Source organism: Grampus griseus, assembly GCF_964374135.1.
Source record: "Grampus griseus genome assembly, chromosome: 13".
In the NCBI taxonomy this organism is placed as follows: Eukaryota; Metazoa; Chordata; class Mammalia; order Artiodactyla; family Delphinidae; genus Grampus; species Grampus griseus.
The window spans coordinates 64212039-64239133 of NC_139007.1; the positions used below are offsets into that span (position 1 = coordinate 64212039).

General features: G+C 42.1%; 1 protein-coding gene across 2 annotated transcripts in view; it reads left to right on the forward strand.

The window, feature by feature from the left end:
- HECA (hdc homolog, cell cycle regulator) overlaps positions 1–26644 on the forward strand; it is a 43339-nt gene extending 16695 nt beyond the window's left edge. The window contains exons 1-4 of one of the 2 annotated variants that reach the window (XM_082668643.1): positions 11877–11961; positions 12217–13257; positions 19843–19997; positions 22788–26644. In XM_082668643.1, the coding sequence (XP_082524769.1) occupies positions 11916–11961; positions 12217–13257; positions 19843–19997; positions 22788–22952 (1407 nt within the window). In that variant the 5' untranslated portion in view covers positions 11877–11915 and the 3' untranslated portion in view covers positions 22953–26644. Of the gene's footprint in view, positions 1–11876; positions 11962–12216; positions 13258–19842; positions 19998–22787 lie in introns of those variants that run through there. The other variant, XM_082668642.1, reaches the window with a different exon arrangement.
- The last annotated feature ends 451 nt before the right edge of the window (positions 26645–27095 follow it).

Consider the following 27095-nt stretch of genomic DNA (forward strand, 5'->3'; position numbering starts at 1 on the left):
CACAAAGCTGTTGGTCCCTGCCTCCTCTCCTTATAAACTGGCTCTGTGTTCTTTATTGATCTGTGTGCAGTGTGGGTGGGAATGGAAGAGGGAAGGCCCCTTACCAGCTGAATGACTTGGGCAGATCACTAAAGAATCCTCTTGTGGGCTCAGGACGTGTTTGTAGAATCTGAACCAAGGGATTGTCTTATTTCTATTCTGGTATTTTGTTTTGTTTTGTTTTTGCGATACGTGGGCCCCTCACTGTTGTGGCCTCTCCCGTTGCGGAGCACAGGTTCCGGACGTGCAGGCTCAGCGGCCATGGCTCACGGGCCCAGCCGCTCCGCGGCATGTGGGATCTTCCCGGACCGGGGCACGAACCTGTGTCCCCTGCATCGGCAGGCGGACTCTCAACCACTGCGCCACCAGGGAAGCCCTATGTTGGTATTTTTAAGAGACATTCAGGGAAAACTATGAAACCATTATCTTCATCCTGATATTCAGCCTAAACCAGACATATTTTGGGTCCATGTCCTTTTAGGTCTTGACATGGCCTTTGGTAGACAAGAAAAATATGAATTTTCTACTTTAAAGTCATTATTTATACAGATTTCTTACTGATGTCAGAGTGTTGGAGCCAGAATGGAAATTTAAAAATGGGTAAAAGAGAAGGCTGTAGCTTTCTGTTTAGTTTGAACTTGAGGCTGGGTAGGCTTGTGAGTTTAACTGAATGTAAGAAAAGAGTGAGTCTAGAAGACTAAATCCAACATATTAAGAGAATGTTAAAACCCCAAGTTGTTAAATATAGTTGAAGAGCACATTGTTGTTTTGTTTTTTGGTTGAGGGAGAATGTGAGGCTTCCATGTTTATTTGGATAGATTTGTCTGAGTTTGTCTGAGTGAAAAGCCTTGTGTTTAAATCCTACTCAAAGCATAAAAACATGTTTAACTGAATGTAATCTCCTTGTACTCAACTTGCTACCCTCTTTGGAACAGTCTCACACACTAAAATAACATAAGGGAGGATAAACTAAATCAGAGGTTAAGACAGATATGCTTAAGTGAGCTTTACTATAGCTCCCATACTAATTAAAACAAGTTGACAAAATGTTTTGAAAGTATTAGCTTCCCTTTTGTACAGGACTTAAGAGTCTTTTAAAATTTTTTAGTAGAGAAAGATCTCAAAATATTTGAAAACATTTACTTTAAAACTTTTTTAGTTTTCACTTCAAATACTCACCAATTAATCAAGAAATGAGTTTTAACCCCCTGGTGAGTTTGAGGTATGGTGTGGGCACAGTGGTCTGGGTCCACTCCTTCCCTTTCTGATCTGCACTCTGCACTGCCCCACAGGGAGGGATGGCAGCTGAAGCAGAGGCTTGGGGCGAGGGCGTGGTGGGTGACCAGGTGGGAGATCCAGCCTGGGGACCTAGTTTTGGAGCTCCTTGATCATAGCCAAAGGACATGGGGCTTCAGTCTGGGAGTTTCCGAGGTTCCTGAATGTGTGTATGATGTCGTCAAAGTGTAATTTTTAGAAGGCTGACTTGAAGGTGGTGATAAAACTTTTTTGCTTGTGTATCCTCTAAAAGAATTTGAGAAAACAAAGTTTCTTTTGCATATTAATACTGTCACACCCAGTTTTTTAAAAGGTTTAAGTAAATGCAGAGGATACAGTCTCCAGTTTATTGTAAATGGTGTCATTTTAATGTATTTAAACAGAATCCAAATATCATAGTAACTTGCTAACCATTATCAGCCATTTAAAAGATAATGGTCAGAAATTTTACATTTTTCTTTATTTTTAAATTCTTACCCAGAATCTGTCTGATCCGAAGAAAGAGTATCGTCCTGCTTGAAACTCTCTTATTGATCATCTTATCATTTTTCTGTAACAAAATATGTATTTAAACTTAAATCTATATTAAGAAGCACTTCTGGAATGACAGAAGAAGGACATCTAGAAATCTGCCTTTCCATAGAAACAATGAGAACACTGGCAAAAATGATCAAAATCAACTTTTCAAAATTCTAGAAATTAACTAAAGGCTTGCAGTAATCCTAGGAGTGTTTATTTGGGGAAATGATTGAATTGTAGTAAGAACAGTGAATTTTGTTTTCTATTAACTTGCTTTATTTTCCCATTCCTTCTCCCTAGCTCTGTGGTAGCTTTGTTTTTTAAAAGTTATATATATATTTGAAGTATAGTTGATTCACAATGTTGTGTTAGTTGCAGGTATACAGCAGAGTGACACCTGAATCACTCTGCTGTATATATGTGTGTGTGTGTGTCTATGTGTGTGTGTATATATATATATATATATACACACACATACGTATGTATGTGTGTATATGTATATACTTTTCAGATTCTTTTCCATTATAGGTTGTTAACAAGATAGTGAATATAGTTCCCTGTGCTATTCAGTAGGACCTTGTTGTTTATTTTTTATATAGTAGTATGCATGGTAGCTTTAAAACAAGCAACCTTGTAGTCACTAGAGGGAGAAGGACAGGTTTGGAGCTTCCCCAAAAGCCCTAGCCCTAGGGAACTCTCACCATTTGACCTGGCTCAGAGGTCGCCCAGTGTTCTAAGCCCTCTTAGGCTGTCTGCTGAAAACACTCAGCAGCAATTATTTATCATTGCAACTGCCTGCAGCAGTGATACCAGTTGGAGCAAACAAGAAATGGGTCAAAAAACTTAAAAAGAATGTCTTGGAAGTAGGAGGTCCGTCAGGGACTTTGAGAAGCTCTGGTATATTCCTGGTGCTCTAGAGGACTGTGCACATGGCAGCGCTCTGAGCATGTCCAGGAAAGACTTGAGGAGGCCCTCATTCTCACCTCTGGCTGACCTTGAGGCTCTGAGTAAGCAGAGAGTAAAGGCTAAGAAAGGTTGTAAACTGTTGAAGCATTGAAGGCTTGCCCAACACACACACAGCCCCTTGGCGAAGGATGGGACACTTATTGGTTTAGGGCATTTAAGGAAGTCTCTGTCCAGTTATTAGCTGACCACTAAGCTAACTGAGCAGAAACTTCAGTGGCTACACGTGATGAAAAAATAGAGACTTTACAGAATTAAACGTCACTAAACAAACAGCAGTAACAACAACAGAAGCATATCCTGCAAGGAGAGAGAATCTGATTTTGAGTTGCCACTTTATGTTATTTAAAGTGTCCAGTTTTCAACAAAAAAGTATAAGATACTCAAAGATATAGGAAAGTATGGCTTACAAATTTATTCAACACTTGCAGCCTCTATGTTAGACTCTGAACGGGGCACATAACAGGTGTTTAAAAACGTTATTTGAATTGACTTGTTATTAGCTGATTTTCAGAGACCCCATGTATTTTCTTTCTTCTGTAGTTAAGTGTTTAACCCTAAGACAAACCCTGGTGTTTTTATTACGTCTTCTAAAACAGGGTCTTTATTAAATGATAGCTACTAAAAGAAGCCATACATTTGCCCAAATGAGTGTTTATTAGTATCCTGGAAAATTTGAAGGCTCTTTCTTTAGGTAATTATGTATAATAAACCTGCTAAGAAAACTGACTTATTCAGAGACCAGATCACTTAGAAATATTTCCTATATGAAGTTTATCTGTATAGTTTGAGTTTTTACAGCATTTTGAGAATATAACTATTGTACTGTTTTGCAGATGTCCAGATCTCTAGAGACCTGTAGTCAAATACTCATATTATCCTGTATTTGACTTCTTTATAGTAAAGATTCAGAAGATTTTAGTGTGTCAGACCTAGTAAACTGGTGTTAAGTCTACTTATCAGGATATGCTGATTAAAAAAATCTGGCCTCAAATCCATAATATTTGCAGATGAAAAACCTTTACCATTTTCATGATCAATTGCGACGATGGAAGAAATTCAGGGTTGTCGTGCACTGTATTGATGTTCCCTGATTCATTCCAGGAGCAGAAGGAGGAAAGCAGAAATGCTGATGGCATCACATCTGTGCACAGAGTGGAACAATATATCCTGGTTCCAAATACTCATTTGTGTATATTTTTCTATATTTTTTATCATTCTTTTTTGTTCCAGTGTCTGTAAAAAAGATGAAGCAAACCTGCTGGACCCGCAAGCTTCAAAGCCCTGTGTCACTGCAAGGAGAAGATGTTCACTGAATTTGCTTTGATGCTAAGCAGGGGGGCAAGGGATGATTAATATCTTAGAGAATGTGGTCAGAATTCCAAAAGGTGTTGACAGATTCCTGCCATGGCTAATGCTGAGCTGGCCAGTATTCAAAGAGTGACATGAGGAAGGGCAACCCATAAAGCAAACAGTTGTTTACTGGCAATTGTAATTGCCAAAAGGATGGGTTTACTGTGGATCTCGAGGTTCAAATTTAACTGTTTAAGAACTTGGTTAGCAAAAGCAAGGGTCTTTTGTTGTTGTTCACTGTGGAAATAATATTGCATCTAGAGTAGGCGTGTGCGTGTGTACACGTGCATGTGTATGAAATTACATTGATAAGGTGATATCTAGTTATTCATAGATATGCTCATGTACACATATATATGACCACATGTGCCTTATTTCACTTGGCACCTGGTATAAACTTATTTTTTCTTATATTCTTATATGTGAGTACATGTATCTATGATTAGTTTACCAATGAATATGACTTTTATGATTAAAACAAGTTGTCATTATAACTGCTAATGCCATTAATAAAATCGAGATGACTACAGTAATCTGCTATTCTTGCTATTAAGTTTTTACATTGGCGTTTTTTCAGTAGCCATCCTAGGAAGATGGGGTTGGTTGGATTCTTGTAGTTGTCAGTGGTGATGTGACCCTGCAGCAGGTTCAGATTGTGTGGCCACATCTGTAATACTTGCAATTTCTCAGTTCATTGCTCTCTTTTCTGCCTCTCCCCTTAGAGCTAGTCTCTGCAGTGAACATGGGATTCTCCTTTTCATATTTTCCAGAACTGAATTCCTGGGTTTGCTAGGTGAGGGGGGAGAAGGGGAGAAGGGGAGGTAATTAGGCTGCTGTTGGGAAGAGCTAAGCGGAGGCAAGACTGGGCCCACATGAGGATGACAATGCCCGGAAGAGTCTAGACTTTGTGGGTTAGAGCCCAGGAGAGAGACCCCCCTCCACACACCCCCAGAAGAAGACAAGGCGGGGTGGAGTTGGGGGGGAGTCTGAGCCCACTTCACCATGTATAATTTCACCAGTGAGGCTGGGAGCAGGTGATGGGGGAGGCACCTGCACGGTCCAGGTGGGGCAAGGAGGCGAGAGGGGCCAGGTTGGCTGGCAGAGCCAGCCCGAGATGTGTCTGAGAGAAGCCAGGTGGGCTGGGAACAGTAGAGGCCTGGGTGTGAATAGCAGAGTGGGAAGCTGGGCCCAGGGGAAGTGGGTGAGAGGCATGGGCTGTGGGATGGGGGAGAGGCACGGAGCCGATGAGCAGAGTGGCTCCAGGACCCACCGCTTGTGCCGCAGGCAAGGCAGAGGGGGCAGCCTTTCCTGAAGGTGCTATGTCTGTGGAGCTCCCGGGGTCGTGGGTCAGCACCGGCCTCCCCTCTCACTTTGCACCCTGCTATGGCCGACTTTGGAAAGTGAGAAGGGAGGGGAACACCTGGGCCCCCATCAAGTCCAAATTTTGACACGTATTAGGCAAAGCTGGTTTGAAGGTTATGAGGAGAGGTGGGGAACGGATTTTTGTTTTGATCATTTATAGCCTCCTTCTTCTAAAAATAAAGTGGCTTTCAAAAATACATGTAATACTATAAGAAATAATAAATAAGTGAGAATATTAGTAATAGAGATGATACTGTTGGGAAAAATAAAGGACGTCTTGAGGCTTTACAAGAGGTAGGTCACAAATGTGGCTTTCAGATTTGTAGCACACAGAGGAAAGAGGCAAACAGAAGAAGTGGCCTGCACTACAGTGTCCATCAGATTAACAAATGAAGCAAAACAAAACCAGTGACTTATAAGATGTTATAAAATACTGAGCAATGTCCATGACAATGTCCCTTCATAAATAAAACAAATTTATTAGGCCTGCTCACGTCATTCAAAACAGCCTGTCCAGGGAATAAAACAATGTGGTCCAAGTAACCAACTCTGGGACACCTGGCTTAACTAAGGGATAGCTTTTATCTAACGCAGGGCTCACGCACCCAAATGAATCTAGGGTCCTGGCATATGAGTAAGTATATGAATGGGGCTGGAGTGGAGGCCTGGATGACCCAGAGAGGGCATGATACATCTAAAAGGCACTTAACACTTCATAACAAAAAACCCTGTACTGGTTTAATAAGGCATTGCAGGCCAGACCACCCCACTGGAACTCTGATCTAGAGGAATGTGTGGACATCATCTATGGACTCTTTCTTAAAAATTGTTTCTCTCAGTTGAGCTTTTGGAAGACATTGAACAGCAGTGAGTTATGGATCGTATTCTTTGACAGGTACCTGGTCTGCAGATAACCCATGTTGCCAGTTAATCATGCAGCCATATGTTTTACCTGTTGGACAGACTGAGGGGAGGTGAAGCCATTTGTCTTTAGCTGAGGGCTTTGGGAATCCAGAGGCAAGGGGAGGGGCCAACTCCACTGTGGCCTTTGGTCTCCAGGCACCATTCTGGGTGCATCAAGAGAGAAGTAGGTTAATGTTTTGAGCACACTGTGCTTATAACTTAGGTGGTAAAATGGGAATTACATGTAAAAAATATGATTTAGGAGTTTTGATTATGGCCATATTTTGAGTATTTGTGCAGGTAAAGGGGAGGCCACTGACAAGGATAATCAAAATCAGGTTCTAGAGTGTTTCAGAGAAGCAAGGAAAATGCTTTAAATTTGGATTATAGTACTTGAGGATGACGTGAGGTCTTTTCTGGAGTCTTTGACAGTGGGATAGTTTAACAACTGGGCAGTCTCTTTGCAGTTATATGCGTGCACACATACAGGCACACATGCACACACTAGTGCACATACACATATACTTAATCTGGAGTTCTGTTCCCATCCTATGGTATTGTGGTTTGGTTCCGAGGGCTCTTGGACCGACGTCTCCTTCAGGGTGAGTGCATGCAGTACATGAAATGCTAGGGTGCTGTGTAGTTCTCCCTGATACAGCGCGCTCAAGATCTAAATCTCCAAGCAGGAGAGAAGGCAGGCTGCTAATTTATTTCCTAGTACAGTGTGATCCCATTATATGCGAACTGAATTATGCAAATTTCAACTAATGACACATAAATAATAATAAAAGCTTCACATTATATGGAAAATTTCAACAGACACATTCCCCCAAGTTATGCATCAAGCCATCTCATATTTTCAAAGCCAGCAGGTCAACTGAATTATAAAAATGCTTTGTTACCCAATGTCATTACCTTTTCTTTTAAAGAGAAATACCTACTAACCCTTGGCAATATTATGTGAACTCTTGTTGTTTATAGAACTTTTTCATGGATTTTGGTGACATTTGTGTTATGATTTTAAAATTAACTTATAATTTAAACCTTTATTATAGCTTTCAAAATATCCAAGTATGCTAATACTGGTGCTGAAAAACATCCTGAAAATCTGTAACTTTGGAACAGAAATGTGATAAAACACTATGATATGCCATGCTGTCAATTTATGAGGCACAACTGAGAAATATTAGAGGTAATGCTGATATTAAAAAGCACCAGTAAAGCAAAAATACAGCACACGGCTGCAGATTTATGCATTCTGAGGATGCATTTCCCCACACTCTACCCCCAGACTAGGGGATAATCAGTCTTGAATTATGTGAGTTCTTTAGGAACACATCTCATGAATCAAATACAGCCATGCCTTTTATGAATCCCTGTTCCAAGCTTGGAAAAGATTGTTTAGGTTGAAAAATACACATAGCAAGATACTTATTTGTCTGACACTGAGTAGAAAATCTTTAAGGGGTTAGAAGAAGTTAATTTTCCTTCTTCTTTAAAACTTGTCAGTAGATATTTAGTGAATTATTTTACGCACACCACCCTGCTTTGTTCGTTGTAGGGAAGCAGAACATTTCTTGCACTTATTTACAGACGGAGAAAGGAGGACGGTCACTTCCTGGTTGTAGCTTTGCTCTAAACACTTTCAAAGTCCTTTGGTTTTTCCGTCAGGTAATATAAAGTGATAAAGCTGTTAATAATAATTGCTTACATTTAACTGGTGCTCATTATGTGCTGGACACTGTTCAAACTGCCTTAATAACTCCTTTGATTTTCATGGCAACCCTTTCAGGTAGGTGCTCGCTCTTATTTCTGCCATTTTACAGCTGAGAAGATAGAAGCGCAGGGAGGTTAAGTGACTAGTCAAAGGTCTTAAAACTAACAAGTTTAGAGCTGAGAGTCGATGCAGGCTGGCTGGCTGGCTCCAGAGTCCGTATCCGCAGTCACCATGCTCTGGCCTTGCAGGAAGCTCAGCGATGAGGACCCTCTGGTCAGAACCGTCATACCCGGAGGGGAACTTGCTCTGCAAACAAGGGGATGTGTTCCCATGTAAGAAGAATTACTGTATGGAACAGATCCCTGTCGTAAAATAGTTGTTCAGAAACCCTAAAGTTTGCACTTGGTAGCTGGATGCCAAAGGAGGGTAGAATAGATTATGGTAAGTCTGAGGAAGTGAGGGTGAGGGCCAGGCTCTGCCCCAGAGAGAATCCTGTGCTGAGTCTAGAAGGCCTGCTGCGACTCAGGGGCGGAGCAGTGGGCTGTACTCCCCAGTGGCCACCTTCCTCCCCTGCCCCTCCTCCAGCACCCAGTCGCTGCAGAGTCCTAAATCCGACTGGGCCGTACTTGCCTTCAACAAGACGTTTGTTAGGCACGATACAATCTTCACGGTAGTGGGTTTACAATGATGAAAATGAGCGAGTCCCTACCTTAGGCTTTGTCTAGGAAGCCTCATGTGACTTCAGAAGGCCCTCCTCGCCCCTCCACCCCGCCGAACTCCCCATCTTCTTGTGATGCCTGAAACTACTTTAAGAGTGGTGAAAACAGTAAATTTCACAGTTGAGAAGCTGAAAATGGCAGTGTCTGCTTTGGGGGGTTGCTGTTAGCGTGGATGAGTGTGTCAGGGGCTTTGGGTTTGTTGGGCAGCCAGTGTAAATGACTACAGTCAGGTCCTTCCCTTTTACTGGGTGGGGGAGGACCGAGGCCTGAGTGGGGAGGAAGGATACAGGATGAGAAAGAGAGTGACAGACATTGCCCAAGTGACGTCAGCCTCATTATCTTATTGTCCAGACTTGAAACTACTTGAGATTTTTGCCCAGAATAAGGTGAGCCCTGATTATTTTCACTTGGGCAGGGAGAAATACAAGCTGAGTATGGAATATTTGGCGGTGAAGCCGTAGAAACAGGTACTGGAGTGTTCCTATACATTTTTTTTTTTTTTTTTTTTGCGGTACGCGGGCCTCTCACTGTCGTGGCCTCTCCCGTTGCGGAGCACAGGCTGCGGACGCGCAGGCTCAGCGGCCATGGCTCACGGGCCCAGCCGCTCCGCGGCATGTGGGATCTTCCCGGACCGGGGCACGAACCCGCGTCCCGTGCATTGGCAGGCGGACTCTCAACCGCTGCGCCACCAGGGAAGCCCTCCTATACATTTTTTAAAACCATGCTGACTTTGTATAAAGGAACCTTTTGTCATTTTGCTTGTTAGTCAAGCTATCACAGCCCAGACTAATGTCCCAGGGGAGGTGTGTAACACAGGACCTCACTGAATGTGGGATTCCCTTCTTTCCACTTCCCCCTTAAAGGTTTGGTTGTATCAGGTGTTTGTACTCCATTTATACCTTTGTGGGCCTGCTATTCTTAAGAGCTAGGAACTTTGTAAATTTAGAAACAGCTTTCAGGAAACAATCAAATACATTTCTATAATATGGCTAATTTGTTATAGGTGTGATTTTTGAATGCCACCAGTCCTGTTTTTTACAGTTAAAAAAATGTTGGGCTTCCCTGGTGGTGCAGTGGTTGAGAGTCCACCTGCCGATGCAGGAGACACGGGTTCGTGTTCCAGTCCAGGAAGATCCCACATGCCGCGGAGCGGCTAGGCCCGTGAGCCATGGCCGCTGAGCCTGAGCGTCAGGAGCCTGTGTTCCGCAGTGGGAGAAGCCACAACAGTGAGGGGCCCACGTACCGCAAAAAAAAAAAAAAGTTTCCTGTATGTTTCTGTAAATTGTAAGACTTAGGAATTTGAAAAAGAGGCATGACGTTATTCATTTACTTACTTTCTAAACACCTAGTCTGTGAAATGTGAAAATACTTTTAAAAGAAATATCAAGTCCATCTCAGCATTTAAAATTTAAAATTTGGGGTATCGTGAATACAAAGGTACTGCTAGGTCATTCTTTAAATTTGATTTCCTTAGTCCTGGGTTAATATCACTTTGGTTATTGCCATTGCATTACAGAGTCACTGCCTTTGAGGCTGTTCCTCTGAAGGATTAAAGATAAAAGCAACTGAACTTCGTTTAATTGACTAACATTTTAAGATACTAAAGGTGTCTACATTTCAGGTGACTACAGTTAATTTGCCCAGTATACATACCACTCTTCTACTTTTCAGTGTGCTTCCCTGCGCTAGTCTTTCTGCCTAGGATTACAGCCCTCTCTCTTCCTTCTGCTCTGCTTGTCATGTGTGGGTTTCATGTGCCAGTGTCTTTTCGATGCACCTTTATTCAGCACTGGATGTGTGCAAGGCATGAGCCCAGTGGTGCCAGGAGCACAAAGCTGAGTAACAGGCGTCCTTTCCTGAGTCATCACCCGGTGGGGACCAACCACAGTGGGGACTCAAGTAAGGTTCAGTCCAGAACCTTCCTGGGGGTGGGGAGATCAGGATGCAAGGGAAGAGGGGAGTCCTGGCATCTAGAGATGGGCCTTGAAGACTGGGAGGAAGGGGAAGAGGTTTACTACGTGCCAGTCCCTGCTCTAAGCACCACCTGTGTATCTGTATATTTCATCCTTTTAAGAGCCATATAAGGTACATTCAGTTGTTACCTGCATTTTTTACAGAGGAAGCTGACACAAAGAGAAGTAAAGTAACTTGTTCACTGAGCACACAGCTCATCAGTGGTACTGCTGGGGTTCTAACCGAGGTAGTCTGGTTGCAGAGTCCACGCTGTGAATTGCTACACTGGACGGTTGGGGTTTGGAGAAGTGAAGATTAAGCGTGTGACACCCGGGAGGTAGATGGGGAAGCCACGGTGATCACGGGGATAGACAGGTCAGTTTGGGCCATTTTGCTAAGTTCCTGGAATCCGACACTGAAGGGGATGATTTGTAACATAGCCATAGGCTTTGTGGGTCCCATCATCTCTGCCGCTTCGTTTGGTGGCATGTTGTATTATATGAGGCGAGTCTGTCTTCTTTTCTCTGTGGTATTCAGTATAACCTAAATCCCGTGATAGTGTTTCGAGGGCCCTTTTGGAGCTACCACCTGAACTTGTTGGTTCAGTGGCTCCATCATATTTCCTAGTTCACTGGAGTGATTCATTTTGTGTGTTTGTTTTTATAAAGTGAATGGTGTGGGTTTTTAAAAAAAATTTCATTTTATTTATTTTATTTTTGGCTGCACTGGGCCTTTGTTGCTGTGCGCGGGCTTTTCTCTAGTTGTGGCAAGTGGGGGGTACTCTTCGTTGCGGTGCTTGCACTTCTCATTGCAGTGGCTTCTCTGTTGCGGAGCACGGGCTCTAGGCGCATAGGCTCAGTAGTTGCGGCTCGCGGGCTCTAGGGCGCAGGCTCAGTAGTTGTGGCGCACGGGCTTAGTTGCTCTGCAGCATGTGGGATCTTCCTGGACCAGGGCTGGAACCCGTGTCCCCTACATTGGCAGGCGGAATCTTAACTGCTATGCCACCAGGGAAGCCCCAGGAGTGATTCATTTTTAAAAGAACCCTGAAACTGCCTTTCATTACACCCACGTCTCAGGAAGACCTCATACTACACTGTTACAAGTACTGACATATGGCTAATTGCACTGTGAAGGATTTGGACTTTTTGAAGCTTACTGGTATGTTTTTCAGCAGAGAACGGATAATCAGAAAATAAATTCCCTTGGTACAACATCACACCAGAAGAAAATGGTGAATGTTTTTGAACCCTGTCTGGTGTTATTCCAGTAGTAGAAATCTCCACACCAGAAAAATCGTACCTTTGGCGTGAATGGGCTAAGGTGGGATGGTAGCTTTGACCTCACACTTGGCCGTGGGCTGGAATCCCACAGACCGCTAGCTGACTTTCTCTCTCTCTCTCTGTTTCTCCCCAGAAGCCCCTTGTGCCACGCCGCTGATCTGCAGCTTCGGGAGGCCGGTTGACCTGGAGAAGGACGACTACCAGAAGGTGGTGTGCAACAACGAGCACTGCCCTCACAGCACCTGGATGCACCTGCAGTGCTTCTACGAGTGGGAGAGCAGCATCCTGGTCCAGTTCAACTGCATCGGCCGGGCCCGCAGCTGGAACGAGAAGCAGTGCCGCCAGAACATGTGGACCAAGAAGGGCTACGACCTGGCCTTCCGCTTCTGCTCCTGCCGCTGCGGCCAGGGCCACTTGAAGAAGGACACGGACTGGTACCAGGTGAAGCGGATGCAGGATGAGAAAAAGAAGAAGTCGGGGTCGGAGAGGAACACCGGGAGGCCCCCCGGTGAGGTGGCAGAGGAGGCCAAGAAGTGCCGGCCGCCCACCAAGCCCCAGAAAGGCCTGAGCCACGACCTGCCCCGCCGGCATTCCATGGACCGGCAGAACTCCCAGGAGAAGGGCGGCGGGGCCGCAGCCTACGGAGCGCGCTCCCCCTGCGGCTCCCCGGGCCAGTCCCCGCCCACCGGCTACTCCATCCTCTCCCCCGCCCACTTCAGCGGCCCCCGCTCCTCCAGGTACCTCGGGGAGTTCCTAAAGAACGCCATCCACCTGGAGCCTCACAAAAAGGCCCTGGCGGGGGGCCACGTGTTCCGAAACGCCCACTTTGACTACAGTCCGGCCGGGTTGTCAGTTCACAGGGGGGGCCACTTCGACGCGCCCGTGCAGTTCCTGCGGCGCCTGGACCTGTCCGAGCTCCTCACTCACATCCCCCGGCACAAGCTGAACACTTTCCACGTGCGGGTGGAGGACGATGCCCAGATGGGCCAGGGCGAGGATCTGCGGAAGTTCATCCTCGCGGCCCTCAGCGCCAGCCACAGGAACGTGGTGAACTGTGCCCTGTGCCACCGGGCACTCCCGGTGTTCGAGCAGTTCCCGCTGGTGGACGGAACTCTGTTCTTAAGCCCCTCGAGACACGATGAGATCGAATACGATGTTCCCTGTCACCTCCAAGGTACAGGTGTTCGCTCACCTTGCCTGTTTTCTGTTTGTGAGAAGTGAAAAGCCAACAAGAAGGGATGGCTCTGTTGGGGCTTAATTTTAACTGATGACGTGTTTTTGTTCTAGTCAGGAGCTAGCTAACTTTTGAATGTTTCAGCTCTGCCCAGTGAGGTGGTGTCCTTTCCTCTGATGTCACACTATACCAAGTACAGTGGTCCTGGTGGGTAATTTTATGTTTCTGTCTTGCTGTAATTTGAAGAGAGGATTCAGGTGTATAGTTTTTCGTAATTGGGAGGAACTTTAGAGAAGGAGTTGCATAAAAATGTTTCACTTGCTATAAAGTAGGTGCCTTTGAAACCTATGTTACTGTGCCCAGCAAGCTGTGTATTCTCTCTGATCCTTGTAAACATAACACAGCGAGGGAAGGGTCAATGTGTTTTTAGATTAGTTGAATTAATCTTGAAATGTATGAAAGGTGAGACTTTCTTGATAGCAGCAAAAGGAAAATGAAAGCTCAGATATTACCCTGGTGGAGAGGCGTGGGGAGCTTCTTACTATTAGCGCTGTGGATGACGTACAAAGACTGGGACATTTCAGCCAGAAAATGAATAACGGGGTGGGTCAGTTGACAGAGAAATCTGTCAATTCATGTAAAACTACTGAATTTATATAAATATGGGATCCATGACATATAACCCGTTTATAACTTTAAAAGTGTGCTTTAAAAAGCCTATAGTAAAAATGATATATCTCCACCTATCTTCTTCCCACCCACCCCTGCTGTCTCACTTCTCAGAGTGAGACACTTTCAAATCTTAACTGATTCTTCAGGTTTTTACCATCATAATTTTAAAGCTGCTATCTTCATTCTCCGATTTTACATATTACCTCTAGATTTACTTTTAAGGTGGATGATGGTTCATGCTTTCTTGCATCTTCCCCTTTCTCTCAGGATAATCCATCACAATTCTTAGTTAAATCCTTAATGATTTTGTTACTATGAGTATATAAATATTTAGTGCTGAGCCAAGAAGTATAGATGTATTTCCTATTTAGAGAACTGTATGTTCTGGGACTCCTTTTGTTTTTATCAAAGTTAATAATTGCTTCACATTTTCATTTGCTTAGCCTTTTTTTTGAAGCTTTGGCTGGTGCTTCTAACTCTCCAGCAGCTCTACAAACCACCTTTCAAAAACATGTCCACATACCTGTCAAACATTTTTATGAATTATTTTCTAGAAATTTCTTTCATGGAGCCTTTCATCTTCCTGCTCCTGTCTGTCCTGCTGCACTTAATGCCTGCTGTACTACATAGCTGTCCTTCTAGGAATTCTTTCATCTCTTTCCTATTTTTTATCTTCTGTTGCCTAGATCCCATACTCTCTTTTTTCTTGGTAAATTTCCTCAGTTTGTTAAGAAGCATCCCCTTAGGAGCTTTCTGAGAAAGGAAGCATGGGAATAGATGTTTTGAGTTTTTGAAAGTCTGGTAGTATCTTGATTCTATCTTCACACTTCCAAGTTATAATTATTTTCCCTTTGGAATATTTTCCCATAGTCTTCCAAGTTATAATTATTTTCCCTTTGGAATTTTGAAGGCATTACTTCACTGTCTCCTGTCTTCCAGTGTTGCTACTGAGAAATCTAATATTATTCTTATTCCTGGCCCTTTTTTTCTCCTTCCCATCCTCCAAAGGTTTTTAGATTTTCTCTAGTATTCTGAAGTTTCACCATGATGTCTTTTTTTCCATTTGTTGGGCAGGATGCTTTCTTGGCTTTTTGATTTTGTAAACTTATAGTCTTCAATTTGGGGAAATTTTCTTTTGATTTATTTCTTTGATGATTTCCTCCCATTTTCATTTTTTCTTTCTTTCTTTCTTTCTTTCTTCCTTCCTTCCTTCCTTCCTTCCTTCCTTCCTTCCTTCCCTCCCTCCCTCCCTTCTTTCCTTCCTTCCCTCCTTTCTTTCTTTCTTCTCTGTAGAACAGTTAATCAGATGTTGGACCTCTTAGATTGATCCTTTTTTTTTTTTTTTTTGAGGAGGGGGGAGATCCTTTATTATGTATATTTTTGGCCCTGTTCATCTCTTTATCTTTATTCTGCTTTCTGGAAGATTTCTCTGATTTTATATTCCAGTATTTTTACTGAGTTTAAGATTTTCTGTTATCTATTATATTTGTAATTTCCAAAAGTTCTTTTTAATAGCATCCTGCTCTTGTTTCATGCATGCTATTTCTGTTTCATCTTTCTCAGCAGGGGAAGGGAGCTGAATTTGCGAGGGGTGGTCTCATTCATTTTCTAGAGTTTTGCCTACTGTCCTGTGTCTTTTAGCCTTTGTTATAGGGCAAGCCACTCTAAAACTTAGTGGTGTAAAACAGTGATGATTTATAATTTCTCACAATTCTATGAGTTGGTTGGTTAGGATGGCCTCTCACACATGTCTAGCAGTTGACAGTCTGGTTGGCCTTGGGAGCCTCCGCTAGAATGGCTTATCCCTGTTTATATATCCTTTCATCTGCCGGTAGACTAGCCTGGGCTTTTTCACATGGTGTTCTCAGGATAGCATTAAAGATGGTGAGAATGGAGCTGCATGGCCTCTCTCTCTTGAGGCTTAAGCTTGGGACTGAGTAACATCACTTCCATCACATTCTGTTCTTCAAAAAAATAAGTTGTAAGGCTATCCCAGATTCAGGGGATGATTCAACAGACTCTGCTTCTTGATGAAAAAAGTTGTATAGAATGTGTGGTTATTTAGTAATTTGTTATACCCCACGCTTTCTCTTTCAGCACCTCATCTCAACCTCCCCTGTGCTTGTTTTCCAGTTTCAGAGCTAAACCATTTATTACTTCTCCATCTAATTTCTGATCTCATATTCAGGTTTGCAAGTACCTCATAGTTTCATGGAAGATGGAATTTGTATTTTGTTACTTGTACTTTATACTGCGTGGGGATAATTTTAGAGGGAAGTAGATGGAAACATCTTCACTTCACCATTTTATGATTGGAAATATTCTTTATGAAGATGAATGAGGGTACAAGGGTACAGGGTACATGAGAGGAGAGTTGTCCTTTTTCTATTCATGATGGACAAATCCTTTTCATTTAATCTGTTCACCAATCAATCAAACTTATGAATTGCATACTTGTACTGGGTACTATCAGTCCTTGCCACTCATCAGTCTATAATCTTAGGATATAAGATGCATTTGCGAAAGTGTAACTAACTTTACCAGGCCTAAGGCACTAGTACCACCTTTGGAACTGGTATCGCCTGGATATTATGTACGTGAAGCAACCTATCGTTTCCAAAGAGGAAGGGGACACTTTGGCCTGGGTAGTCAAAGGAGGTAATGTGAAGGCAGATGTCAAGAGGGGCACTGGACTTTGATAAGTACACGGTCTAACTACACTGGGGGTTTGTTGATAAGGAGTAATGTAAGCAAAGGAGTAGTTGTTCATAAAAAGGTCAGGAGACAGTGAGAGAACCGAAGAGCACCATCTGGTTGGAGCAGAGGTTCTAGAGTAGGAAATGAGTAAGGTAGGTGGAGAACAGATTGTGGGTCCTTTCAAGCCATAACAAAGAGCTTTGCCATATTGATGAATTGAAGGGTTTAACAATTTTTTTTTTTTAAAGCCAATGGTTGCTTGGGGGAAAAGTTGTTTTAAAGGGGTGGAAGCTATACAGTTGAAACTGAAATCTGTATTCTAGATGCAAGGAGAAGAGAGACAGCTGGGTGGTGATGGTGGGGATTGAAAGGTGGGAACAGCTGTAAGAGATTATATTAAAGGGAAGATCACAGCTTTGGAGACAGCTTTACTCTACGGGATAAAGATGCGTCCTTGTTGGCTCGCTTTGGCTCTAGACCAGGTAAACAGTATTGTCACGAACAGGAGAAGAGAAAGTTGGGGAAGGGACCTGATCTTAGAAGAAGGAAGATGGGGTACTTGTGTGTATTGGGTTTGAAGAGATGTTGGAACTTTTGAGTGGAGGTGTCTTTCACAAGCGCTATTAGAAATAAATATTTAGGATGAACACTGAAGCTTATTTTATAAAATTAGTGGGTAAAAGAGTGGAAGAGGCCTTGAATGGGGAGAAAAGAGAAAGAAAAGGAGGAGTATATGACAGAGCCCAGGACCAGATCTTAAGGGTACCCATCAGAGTGGATGGAGAAAGGTAAAAATTGGACAGGCCTAAAAATTCTGTGTGTGTGTGTGTGTGTGTACACACCTAAGTACATACACACATTATCCAAATAGATAATGGATGCGTTAGGTGTGCACTACAGAAGTCTTGAGAAGTTTAACTGTTGACGATAAAATCTGAGGATCTGGTTGTTTTATCAGCACCAGACAAGTCAATGCCGTAAGTGGGGCCTTGGCATATGTCCGTGTTTTTATTGCCACATCTCGAAGTCCATGCCATCGTCTTTTATAACAAGCCAGTGTCAATAACTTCTTCCATCACAGAGTTTCAACCATGTATTCCTTAAAGCATTTTCAGTTCCAGTAGGAAGGCACATTCCAGGCCACAGGATTCCAGGCTGCAGTTGATTACACGCTGCTGAAATAATGTGTAATTTCCAGTGGTGGGCCGTGTGGATCGTCATTCCCTTGCTCTGGGCCCTTTCCCCCTCAGTGCCCTCCCCAGCCTCCAGCTCCAGCCTCTCTTCCCTCATTTTTCCAGAAGAAGATGTTTTTGTTTGGTTTTAATAATTTATTAAGGTTGAGCGAGTTAGGAATTTCTTTTGGTACAATAGTTCTTTACCACTTAGAACCATAGGTAATTATTCGCTCAGAAATCTGCTTTTTGTTTGAACTCACAACCCTAGAATTTAGAAATTTTAAATTCTCAGTATTTAGGACAATATATAACAGTAACTGAAACAAATTTCCAGCCAGGAATTCCCGTGATGTAGCCTGGAGGTTGAGTCAGACAAGTCTGGACTTTGCTATTTATTATCTTTTTGAGCTCGGGCAAGCTATTCCAGCTCTCTAAGCTTCAGTTCCTCCTATCTGAAGTGGGAATAACAGTAACGCCTACTTTAGAGGGTTGGTTGTGAGGGTTAAATGAAAGGATTCACGTAGCCTCCTAGCACAGTGTCAGATCCTTGGTAAGCACTCAGTGAAAGTTCCCTGTCAACTTCATCATCATGGTCATTGCTACCAACATGTGACTTCTCCGTCTGTCCCTGTCCCCACCCTTCTTAGCAGCCACCTTGATGTCTTTGAATGTTTGAGATCTGCAGTGTTTGAGAACTCCGTCTAGGACGGAGATTGGAAATGAAGCCTTTTCCAGTGGCTGCTAGATATTGAAATGACATCCTGAAATGCCCCAGGCCACTCTGAGTGTGAGATTGTTTTATTTTCAGTGCCCTACAACAGAGGTGGGCAGTATTGTAAGAAGCTCTTGTCACCCTTCCCATGTTTTGGCATAGAGACCTCCAAGGTTTTAACGTCTTAGGCTGTTAATATATCTCATCCATTCATGTAATGTACAATTATGGAGTGCTTTCCGCGTTCCAGATATTGTGCAAGACACTGAGCCTTCAAGGAGGGCATAGTTCCTGCCCTCAGGGAGAGGGAGAGAGAGTCTCGTAAATGAATGAAATGAAAGATTTCCCTGTGAGTACTGTATACCCCTTTCTAATGTGTAAGGAGCAGGCTGGTCCTTAACCACTGAAAATATGAAGAGCATGGTCTGGCTGGTGGCAACGAGCAGCACACTCTGAATAAGAAGTCACTTAGGAGTATGTATTCTGCTGCTGGTAGTTTTTTATCACAGTGGGACCCCGATCCCCACATAGAGAGCAGTGTTATTGTTGTTACACATTGCCCAGACAGATGCTGGACATTCCAGCTTTTCCCCGATTTGAACCTGAACCCTTCCATATAAACTAGCGTGACATCTTTCCTTTACAAGCGTTAGATATTGATAAATAGTGGAGGAATGGGCTTATGACTTTCAGGAGCCCAGTAAATAACAAGACATTGAACTCCTTTGAAAAGAAAAACAAAACACACACAAGTAAGATATAATTCTGGTTCCTAAATTGGATGTGGTGATGGATGAGCAATTTTGGAGACAAGAACAGTTAACATGGTAATTCTGACTATGGTGTAATTCTGGGCTACCAATACCAAGACAGACTTTGGACTTTTTCATGATGGGACTTGTTGATGGATGAGAGCCCATGAACACAGACCAACATTGCTGGTTCAGCCTCCATAATCCACAGTAGATCTCTGAGCAGAAAGTCCTGCATGATCACAGCTGCTTTTGAGCATCTGTGGCTTGGTCATTTTGAGTTTGGACGTCCGTATTATAAACCTGGCAGCACTTTTCAGAAAAATGAATTGAAGCAGGTATTTAATAAGATTGAACTTAAAGTATGTGTCCCATTGACAATAGTTAGTAATCCATCATTATTGTAAAAGGACAACTTGGGAATATATGATAAATATCATCTATTTTGTTTTATATATTTATTCAAATGATAAAGTTTTGCTTATAACTGTTAGATGAGCCATTGTTTTAATCCCCTTTGGTGACAAAAGGTGATTTCTTGGCCAGCCACTCTCAGCATCGTGTCTTCTGTGTACAGGGAGGCTCATGCATCTGTACGCAGTGTGCGTGGACTGCCTGGAAGGGGTTCACAAGATCATCTGCATCAAGTGTAAGTCGCGGTGGGATGGCAGCTGGCACCAGCTGGGCACCATGTACACCTATGACATCCTGGCCGCCTCTCCATGTTGTCAGGTTGGTATTTACCCCTCAGAGCGAGTAGTGGGTGCTCTCAGGCTTCTGTCCCCAGATGAATGCAGAGGAGTTAGAGGCAGCACTGCGGTTATGTTGGAGGAGGTGGGAGGGTGTGGAGAACATGCTTCAGGAGTGAGCAGCCGTGCGACTCCCCAGAGTCCAGCAGTGACGGTTGATTTACTGCAGCACGGTGCTGCTGTTACTGGAATACTAGGCAGTCATTAAAAGGGATCTTGTAATTATGTGGGAAATATCTTCAGTATTTTAAGTCAAAAAAAGCCGCCTTTAAATGGCAGAATAACATGCTTCCATTTGTAAAAAGTGAACATGAAAAGGAACCCGCTAGCCTATTACCAGAGGTTGTCTCTGGGTTGTGGGGTGCTGAGTGGTTCCTTTAGTTTTCTTTTTGCTTACTTATATTTTTTAATGTTTTATATGATTAACATAGTTTCTAGTAAGAAAAAGTTGTCATTTCAAAGGAAAGAAGAAAGTTTCACTTTCTTTAATAGACAGGATTTTCTTTTTGTTTCCTTTCTGTGGGACAGTGCAGTTATCCAGGAACTGCCTGCGCTGTCAGGTGTTTGAGGTTGACTTGAAAGATTTGTAGTCCTTAAAGCTCTGCTAAGGGGGGGCATCTTCTGATGCTAAGAAAGCATCTGAACTTTAGCTGTCATGAGGAAAAGAGGGAAGTATTAACATTGGAAAATGCCTTACATAAGTCCATAGAAACACAGGAGACAAAACAAAATCCTTGGAAGTATCTTGATTTATTTCCAAGTGCTTTGGAAAAGAAAACACTTGTTATATAATTCTTTGATATTCATGGATTGGAGAGGTATTTTCCTTCCCTCTTAAGTGGCTAAGTCTTTAATATAAATACCTGATAAACATTTCATTAGTTTTATTACACAGTTTTATATGTTTAGCATTATGGTTTGACTTTTATAAAGAGAATATCCTTACCATTATTAGTTTATTCAGAAGATAAGCTGTGTTGGTTGAATTAAAAGGTTGGCACAGTTGGTATTTCAGCTATGCTGTGTCTGTACTAGTGATCTTAGAAGAGAAATATGGTCGTGAGAGACCTGAATGGCCATCTGTAGCCTGTCGTTTGATTCCAGATAGGATTGACTCCTTTACGCTATTCTCATACATGGACCACATTTCCATTTAAAACTTAGCCTTGGAAGTGAGATATCATCGTCTTTTAGTTATTCACTGTAGCATTTTATAATACCCACTGTTCCTCGATGCCAGCTCTTGAAATGAGAGGAACAAAAGGAAGGGATGCCTCTCCCACACACACCAGACAGGGTTATCTTTTAAAGAAGTAAGGAAGTGAAAGGATGTGTGGGCCTGTAACTCATAGAGTGTTAGCACTGGAAAAGACTCGTATTTTCCACGTACAGTGGAGGCCTAAACAATTAGAATGTTTTTCCCAGGTCTACCCACACGTGTCACAGCCGTGACCACAGCCTCTGTCACTCCCAGTCTGGTGCTCTTTCTACTCCACCACTGAAAGGCACTGGGGTTATTTCCTCATCTTCAGGGAGAAAAGCAGAATGGCATCCTGCCACACCCAGCCTGCTGTTCCTCACTATATATTTCTTCCTTAAAACAATTTAAGCCCAAACACTTCTTTTCTGGCCCCTTCCTGAAATGGAAAACAGGTTTGATTACTTTTGGCTTAAAAACATATCAATTAACTATGTTCACTGAGAAGGTGCAAGTGTTAGACACTATTAAGGCATCAAGGAGTGTCTTCCGATAAGACTTCGAGACCAAAGTAAGCAGGGATTCATCATTAGAAAGGAGTAATAGGTTAAAGAGAGCGGTTTGCTTAGAATCTCACTTTTAATATTGTTCAGAGAGATTAGTCAGTTAAAAGGGCGTTTTTCTCAGGTTACAGAAAGGTAGTCCGTGTAATGGCTAAGAGGGCAGGCTCTGGAGTAAGCTACTGTGGTTCAGATCTCAGCCTTTCTGCTTTAGCACCATGTGCCTTAGTTCCATCATCTAAAATTCATGTACTACTACCTACCTACAGGAGCGTTTTGAGGACAAAATGAGATGATACTTCTCTCTTACCTTTTTAGAATGAGTCTGAATTGAGAGTCTGTTATAATTTCTGGTTATTCACTGAAGTCCTTGGACGTATTGCTGAAAGCTTGGGTCTTGTGCTGTTAGAGGGAGGCTGGGGCATGAATAAAGGTACGGTGTGCTCGCAGGTTCCAGAAGCCTCAGGGTAAAGGTGGCCCTTATTCCTGGATCCTCAATTTTACTAGAGTATTTTAGGGAAATTTTATTTTTACCCCAAAGAAAGCAGAAATGTAGTAACCAGTAGAATGAAAAATGTATATGGATTTTTAAAATAAACAAAAAAAGTCTTCAAAGAAATTTCATGCAGATTTGGATGAGGGAAGTTGGTTTCAGTCACTTTTTAAAATCCAGGGGGTAGAGATTTCCAATTGTTAGGGGAACTTTACCGGAGAAGTTTAGGTAGTACAAGTTGAGAATTTTCTTCCCACCAGTAGTAGTAATTACTAGCAGTGCTGCACATCGGGAGAGAAGAGTCATTAATCTGTCAGGCTGATGGGTGAATATTTGAGTGTATATCTCATGCTTATCTGATGCTCTGCGTACCCTGTTTTGGGTAATAAAAGGGATGCTTTACTAAACTCTTGATCAGTTTCCCAGGTAGAGCAGTCTCACGTTTTCGTTGGTTTGACGTTGGCAGCGCTGGGAGGTAGAGGGGTACTGTGGCTCATGGCATCTTGTGTTCCCCCCCCCCAGGCCCGCCTGAACTGTAAGCACTGCGGGAAGCCAGTGATCGACGTGCGGATTGGGATGCAGTACTTCTCCGAGTACAGCAACGTCCAGCAGTGTCCACACTGTGGCAACCTGGACTACCATTTCGTGAAGCCATTTTCCTCCTTCAAAGTTCTCGAAGCTTATTGATGAAAGCTTTGCTTTAGTAATAGCTATTTTATTGATATTATTACTTTATTACATATCTTTTCTAGGGAAGCCTTCTGTGACATTCATTTCTTTTCTAATTGAAAGGAGAGTTCCTTTGTGTATGTGTGCCACTAAAAGGGGGGCTGCCCCTTGCCTTCTCTTGACTCCCGAGTGTTAGTCTGTGGTCATGACCAGAGCCCAGCCGGTACTCCTGTGAGCTTGGGGGAGCGGTTAACTATCACTAAGAGTCTCTCGGGCAGCTTTTAGGGTGGTGGGGAAGACAGGGTGAATCTAGGAAAGGGATTATGTGGTCGTAAACTGAGAGCACGGTAGGAGTTGGGAAGAAACTCTTACTAAAATGTTAACTGTCTAAAGACCCACTTTTAGATCTTCTCTGGGCCTTGGGAAAAACATGTGACAAGTGAATGTAATCTGTGCCTGGAGACCTGATGGTGTGTTTGTCCACCTTGGTTTGGCGTTCCGCAGTGCATGCTGGCCTGCAGTTTCCCCTCACTGACAGATCATTGGAAGGTGGACATGAGCCCTGATTCTATCCCTGTTGTAGTTTAGCAGCCAGTTTTCATACTGAAAATAATATCCAAATTATAAGGCATATGAAAGTATATATTTTTAGGTAAGCTGACCTATAACAAAGAGAATATGCTAAATGAATTTGGAAATGATGCAGACTGACTCAAGAGGGCAAACAGGCAGAACGCTGTCATCTGAACTGTGTCTTTGAAGTTGGTCAAACAAGCTCTTAAGGAGAATCCAAGAATAACATGATTTGAGCGGTACTGATTTATACAGCTTGCACTGTCGAAGTGCCATTTGACGTCAGATCCTTCTCACAGGTAAATCTCACAGCCACAGACCCGGACTGGTGAGTTTCAGAACCAATTGCCGTACTTGTCTTCCCCCCAAATTGCTTATGGCTGCATTTTACCCCGTTAACGCTGCGTTTCCCAAATCAAAGATTTTGCCCTACGAAGGAAAGGAAAAAATTATTTGTGAACCTTTGAGGAAAAGAATAATTTTAGTATTTCTTTTTAAAGTGTTTCATTTTGGGATATCACTGATTATAATGCACAACAATATGTTTGAAAATAGATTATTCTGAAGATCTCCATGATACCTTACCATTGGTGAAGAAGATGATACTTTACAGAACTTGATTGGTCAGAGCACTGAGCTTTCCAAAGTCCCAGCCTTCTGTTTATTAGAGCTTTCTGATTTAAGTAGACTGACACCCCATACCTTTAGAGAACTGGGATTGGAATATGAGTTCTCAAAAATGAATTTGATAATTTCAACTATAATACACATATATGCTAAAAGAATGTTGAAAATATGATCCTTTTATGGGCAGCTAAATTTGGGGTTATGTGAATATTTTCTATTATTTCGTTTATACCATTTTTTTTTCCTCAGAAAAACAGTTGTTTTTCCTCTCAGAAGTGTTCAGGCATCATTGCAAGTGAGTTTCAGTTCTGCTACATGGAATATTTGATGTTTTGTTAGAAAGAACACAGCTGACTGTGAGAGATTGACTAATATTCTTTATCTTTCGGTTTGCATGATTGTAATTCGGCTGACAACATCCAGTTTGATGTTTGATGATCTGAAGAGTATCACAGTGAGGGGAAATGCTGAATGTCTGTAAGAAGCAGCAAATTGTCATTGCTTTCACAGTATTTGATGCAAGGAAAAGAGGTCTATAGGACACATCCCTTGCAAATTTATGTTTAATACACAAAGCTGTAACTGAACTAGCTGTTTCGCTATTGATTCTCTCACGTACCCAGTTATAAAACTTGGTGAGTTTCTCTTGTCTTCAGAGTACCATTGGATTTTATTTCTGAATTTAAAATGAATAGTAAAATATTTGTTCTTTAACCCACCTCAATTTCTAAAGAGAAACCTGCTTGTATTGTTGTTCTGAAGCTTCAAGTTTACGTGTAGATCACGTTCATCAAGCTCCTCAGCCTATAGCTTCTGCAAGTGTAGCGTCTGATGCGTTCACTATTTTCTCCTCATATTGTTGTCTACTCTGAGAAATAAGTATGAGGAAGTTTCACTGTAAGTGAGTAAAATTTCCTTTGGGCCTTTATTTTGATGATTAAGTTAGGATTCTATGGTTGCTGAATTGATATAAAAGGAGAGGCACAGGTATCATATCCAAGAGTATCTTTTGCCTTTAAGGCATTGCGTTCTTGTCTAAAATGGAAAATTTGGCTGATTTGAGAATAAAATGTAATTGAGTATGCAGCCATGTGAAGAATAAATTTCATTTTGGAAACTGCTGACCTTAATATGTTCTCCACACTTTCTCAAAGTACTTTGCTCTGAGTACCTTGATAGGAATTGGAATATATCAGAAAAGATGATTCTTTTTGTTGTGGTTTGGATATTAAAGGGTATTAGTCACCCAAGAGATCCACTTTCTGTTTTTCTGATACAGTGTTCAGTAACATGAACCTACTCATGAGTGACTAATAAGTGATTTTTATCTGCTTTAACTTGTTTTAGTTTTAAGAGTTATACCTTGAACAAATAAAATCACCTGCTTTAGTTTAATGGGAAGACTGTTTCTGAGCATCTCATCTTCTTCTTCTCAGGCCAGCTCCGTTCTTCACTCTCTTCTGGTTGCGCTTGAAGCAGTTGATATACTGGGTTTACACCTTAAAAGATAGACATTTGCTGTGAAGTTAGGGAGTGGGGTGAATTATCCCATTGTAATTAAGAAAGAGCTTTCCCCAAACAGTCTTTAATTCCCAGTTTTTGTAGAAGAAGCTCATTCATTTTCTGAGTAAAAAGTATTTTCGTATCTGTCTGGGGGGAAATTAACTCATCAGGAAAATATTATTAGGTGTTTAAGTCCTAAAACTAACAGATTAAACTGATAACGTAACTTATTAGATCACCCAAACTGACTTGCTGAAATCTTTTGTTTTGTCCTGTAAGATCAATGCTTAACATGCAGTCTCTCCTCCTGTGCCCAGGTCAGTAACTCCAGGTTGCTGTTCTCTTTAGTCTCATGGTAGCAGCTGTTGGGTAGTTTTAGTCGGAGGTTGGGGAGGAGGTGAGGAGAAAGTGCTCTTGTTCAGTGTTTTGTTTCCTATAAAAGGATGCTGCCTAACCCAGCTCATCTCTGTGTCCTGTTGACTTTATTATTATTCCAGGTAATTGCAAGAAAATATAATGAATGGGCATCATTAACACCAGCTCAAAAATGTATTCTTATCAGTGAAGATTTCTTGTCAAATGTCTTGGATTGCACTTTTGTTGAGGGAAGACAGTGTAAATAGTTAAAGAATGTTGATAAAATTGAAACATTTGGTTATGGAATTGTGTGGTGTTAGAAGGTTTCTGTTTGTGAAATGTATGTATTAAAAATAATAAAATTTCAGAAACTAACATTGTATTCTCTCTTTAGTGTGTCACTTTATTTTTTGTTGGGATTCCAGGTTTTTGAACTTGGGATTGTTTGATAAGAAAAGGTAGTAGAGAAGACATTCTGAGGGTTTGACCACTATTCAGGTAGCCACTTCAAAGTCACTACTGCAGCTAATAAAAACTACGAACTTTTTATGCTGTTTGAAAGTGATGTACCACGTGTAAATTCCCTTTGCAACAAAATAAGCATTCTGTATAACAAAGGTGGTTCCATGTGGATAATCCACAATTATTGTTCTGGTTATAGGGAATCCTATTGACTAAGTACACTTTGTTGTTGTTGCTTCTAGGCCTGTAACAGCTTTCATAATAAAAAGACTGGATTATATCCTTCTTCATTATAAGAAAATGAGAACTGAGTTGCTGTTAAACTTCTTGCTGACTTGCACTGTGATCTAGTTTAGCTTATCTTTCAAATTTCCTCGTCCCCTTCATTTCAGGTATTATACTCAGCCAATGGATTGAAATCCACAAAGTCATAAGAACACAGGAAACATGGTTGAAGAAAGAGTCTCCAGTGGATTCCCAGCCTGTCTTACCATTATTTACTACAGACATCTGAGGCGTAAATTTTATTTCATTTAAAGCCTTAACAACTTGGGATATTACACTTGTGATAGTGTAATTTATATCAACAAAATTCCTTTGCAATTGAAAAGAAAATACAGTTCTTACTATTATAGAAAA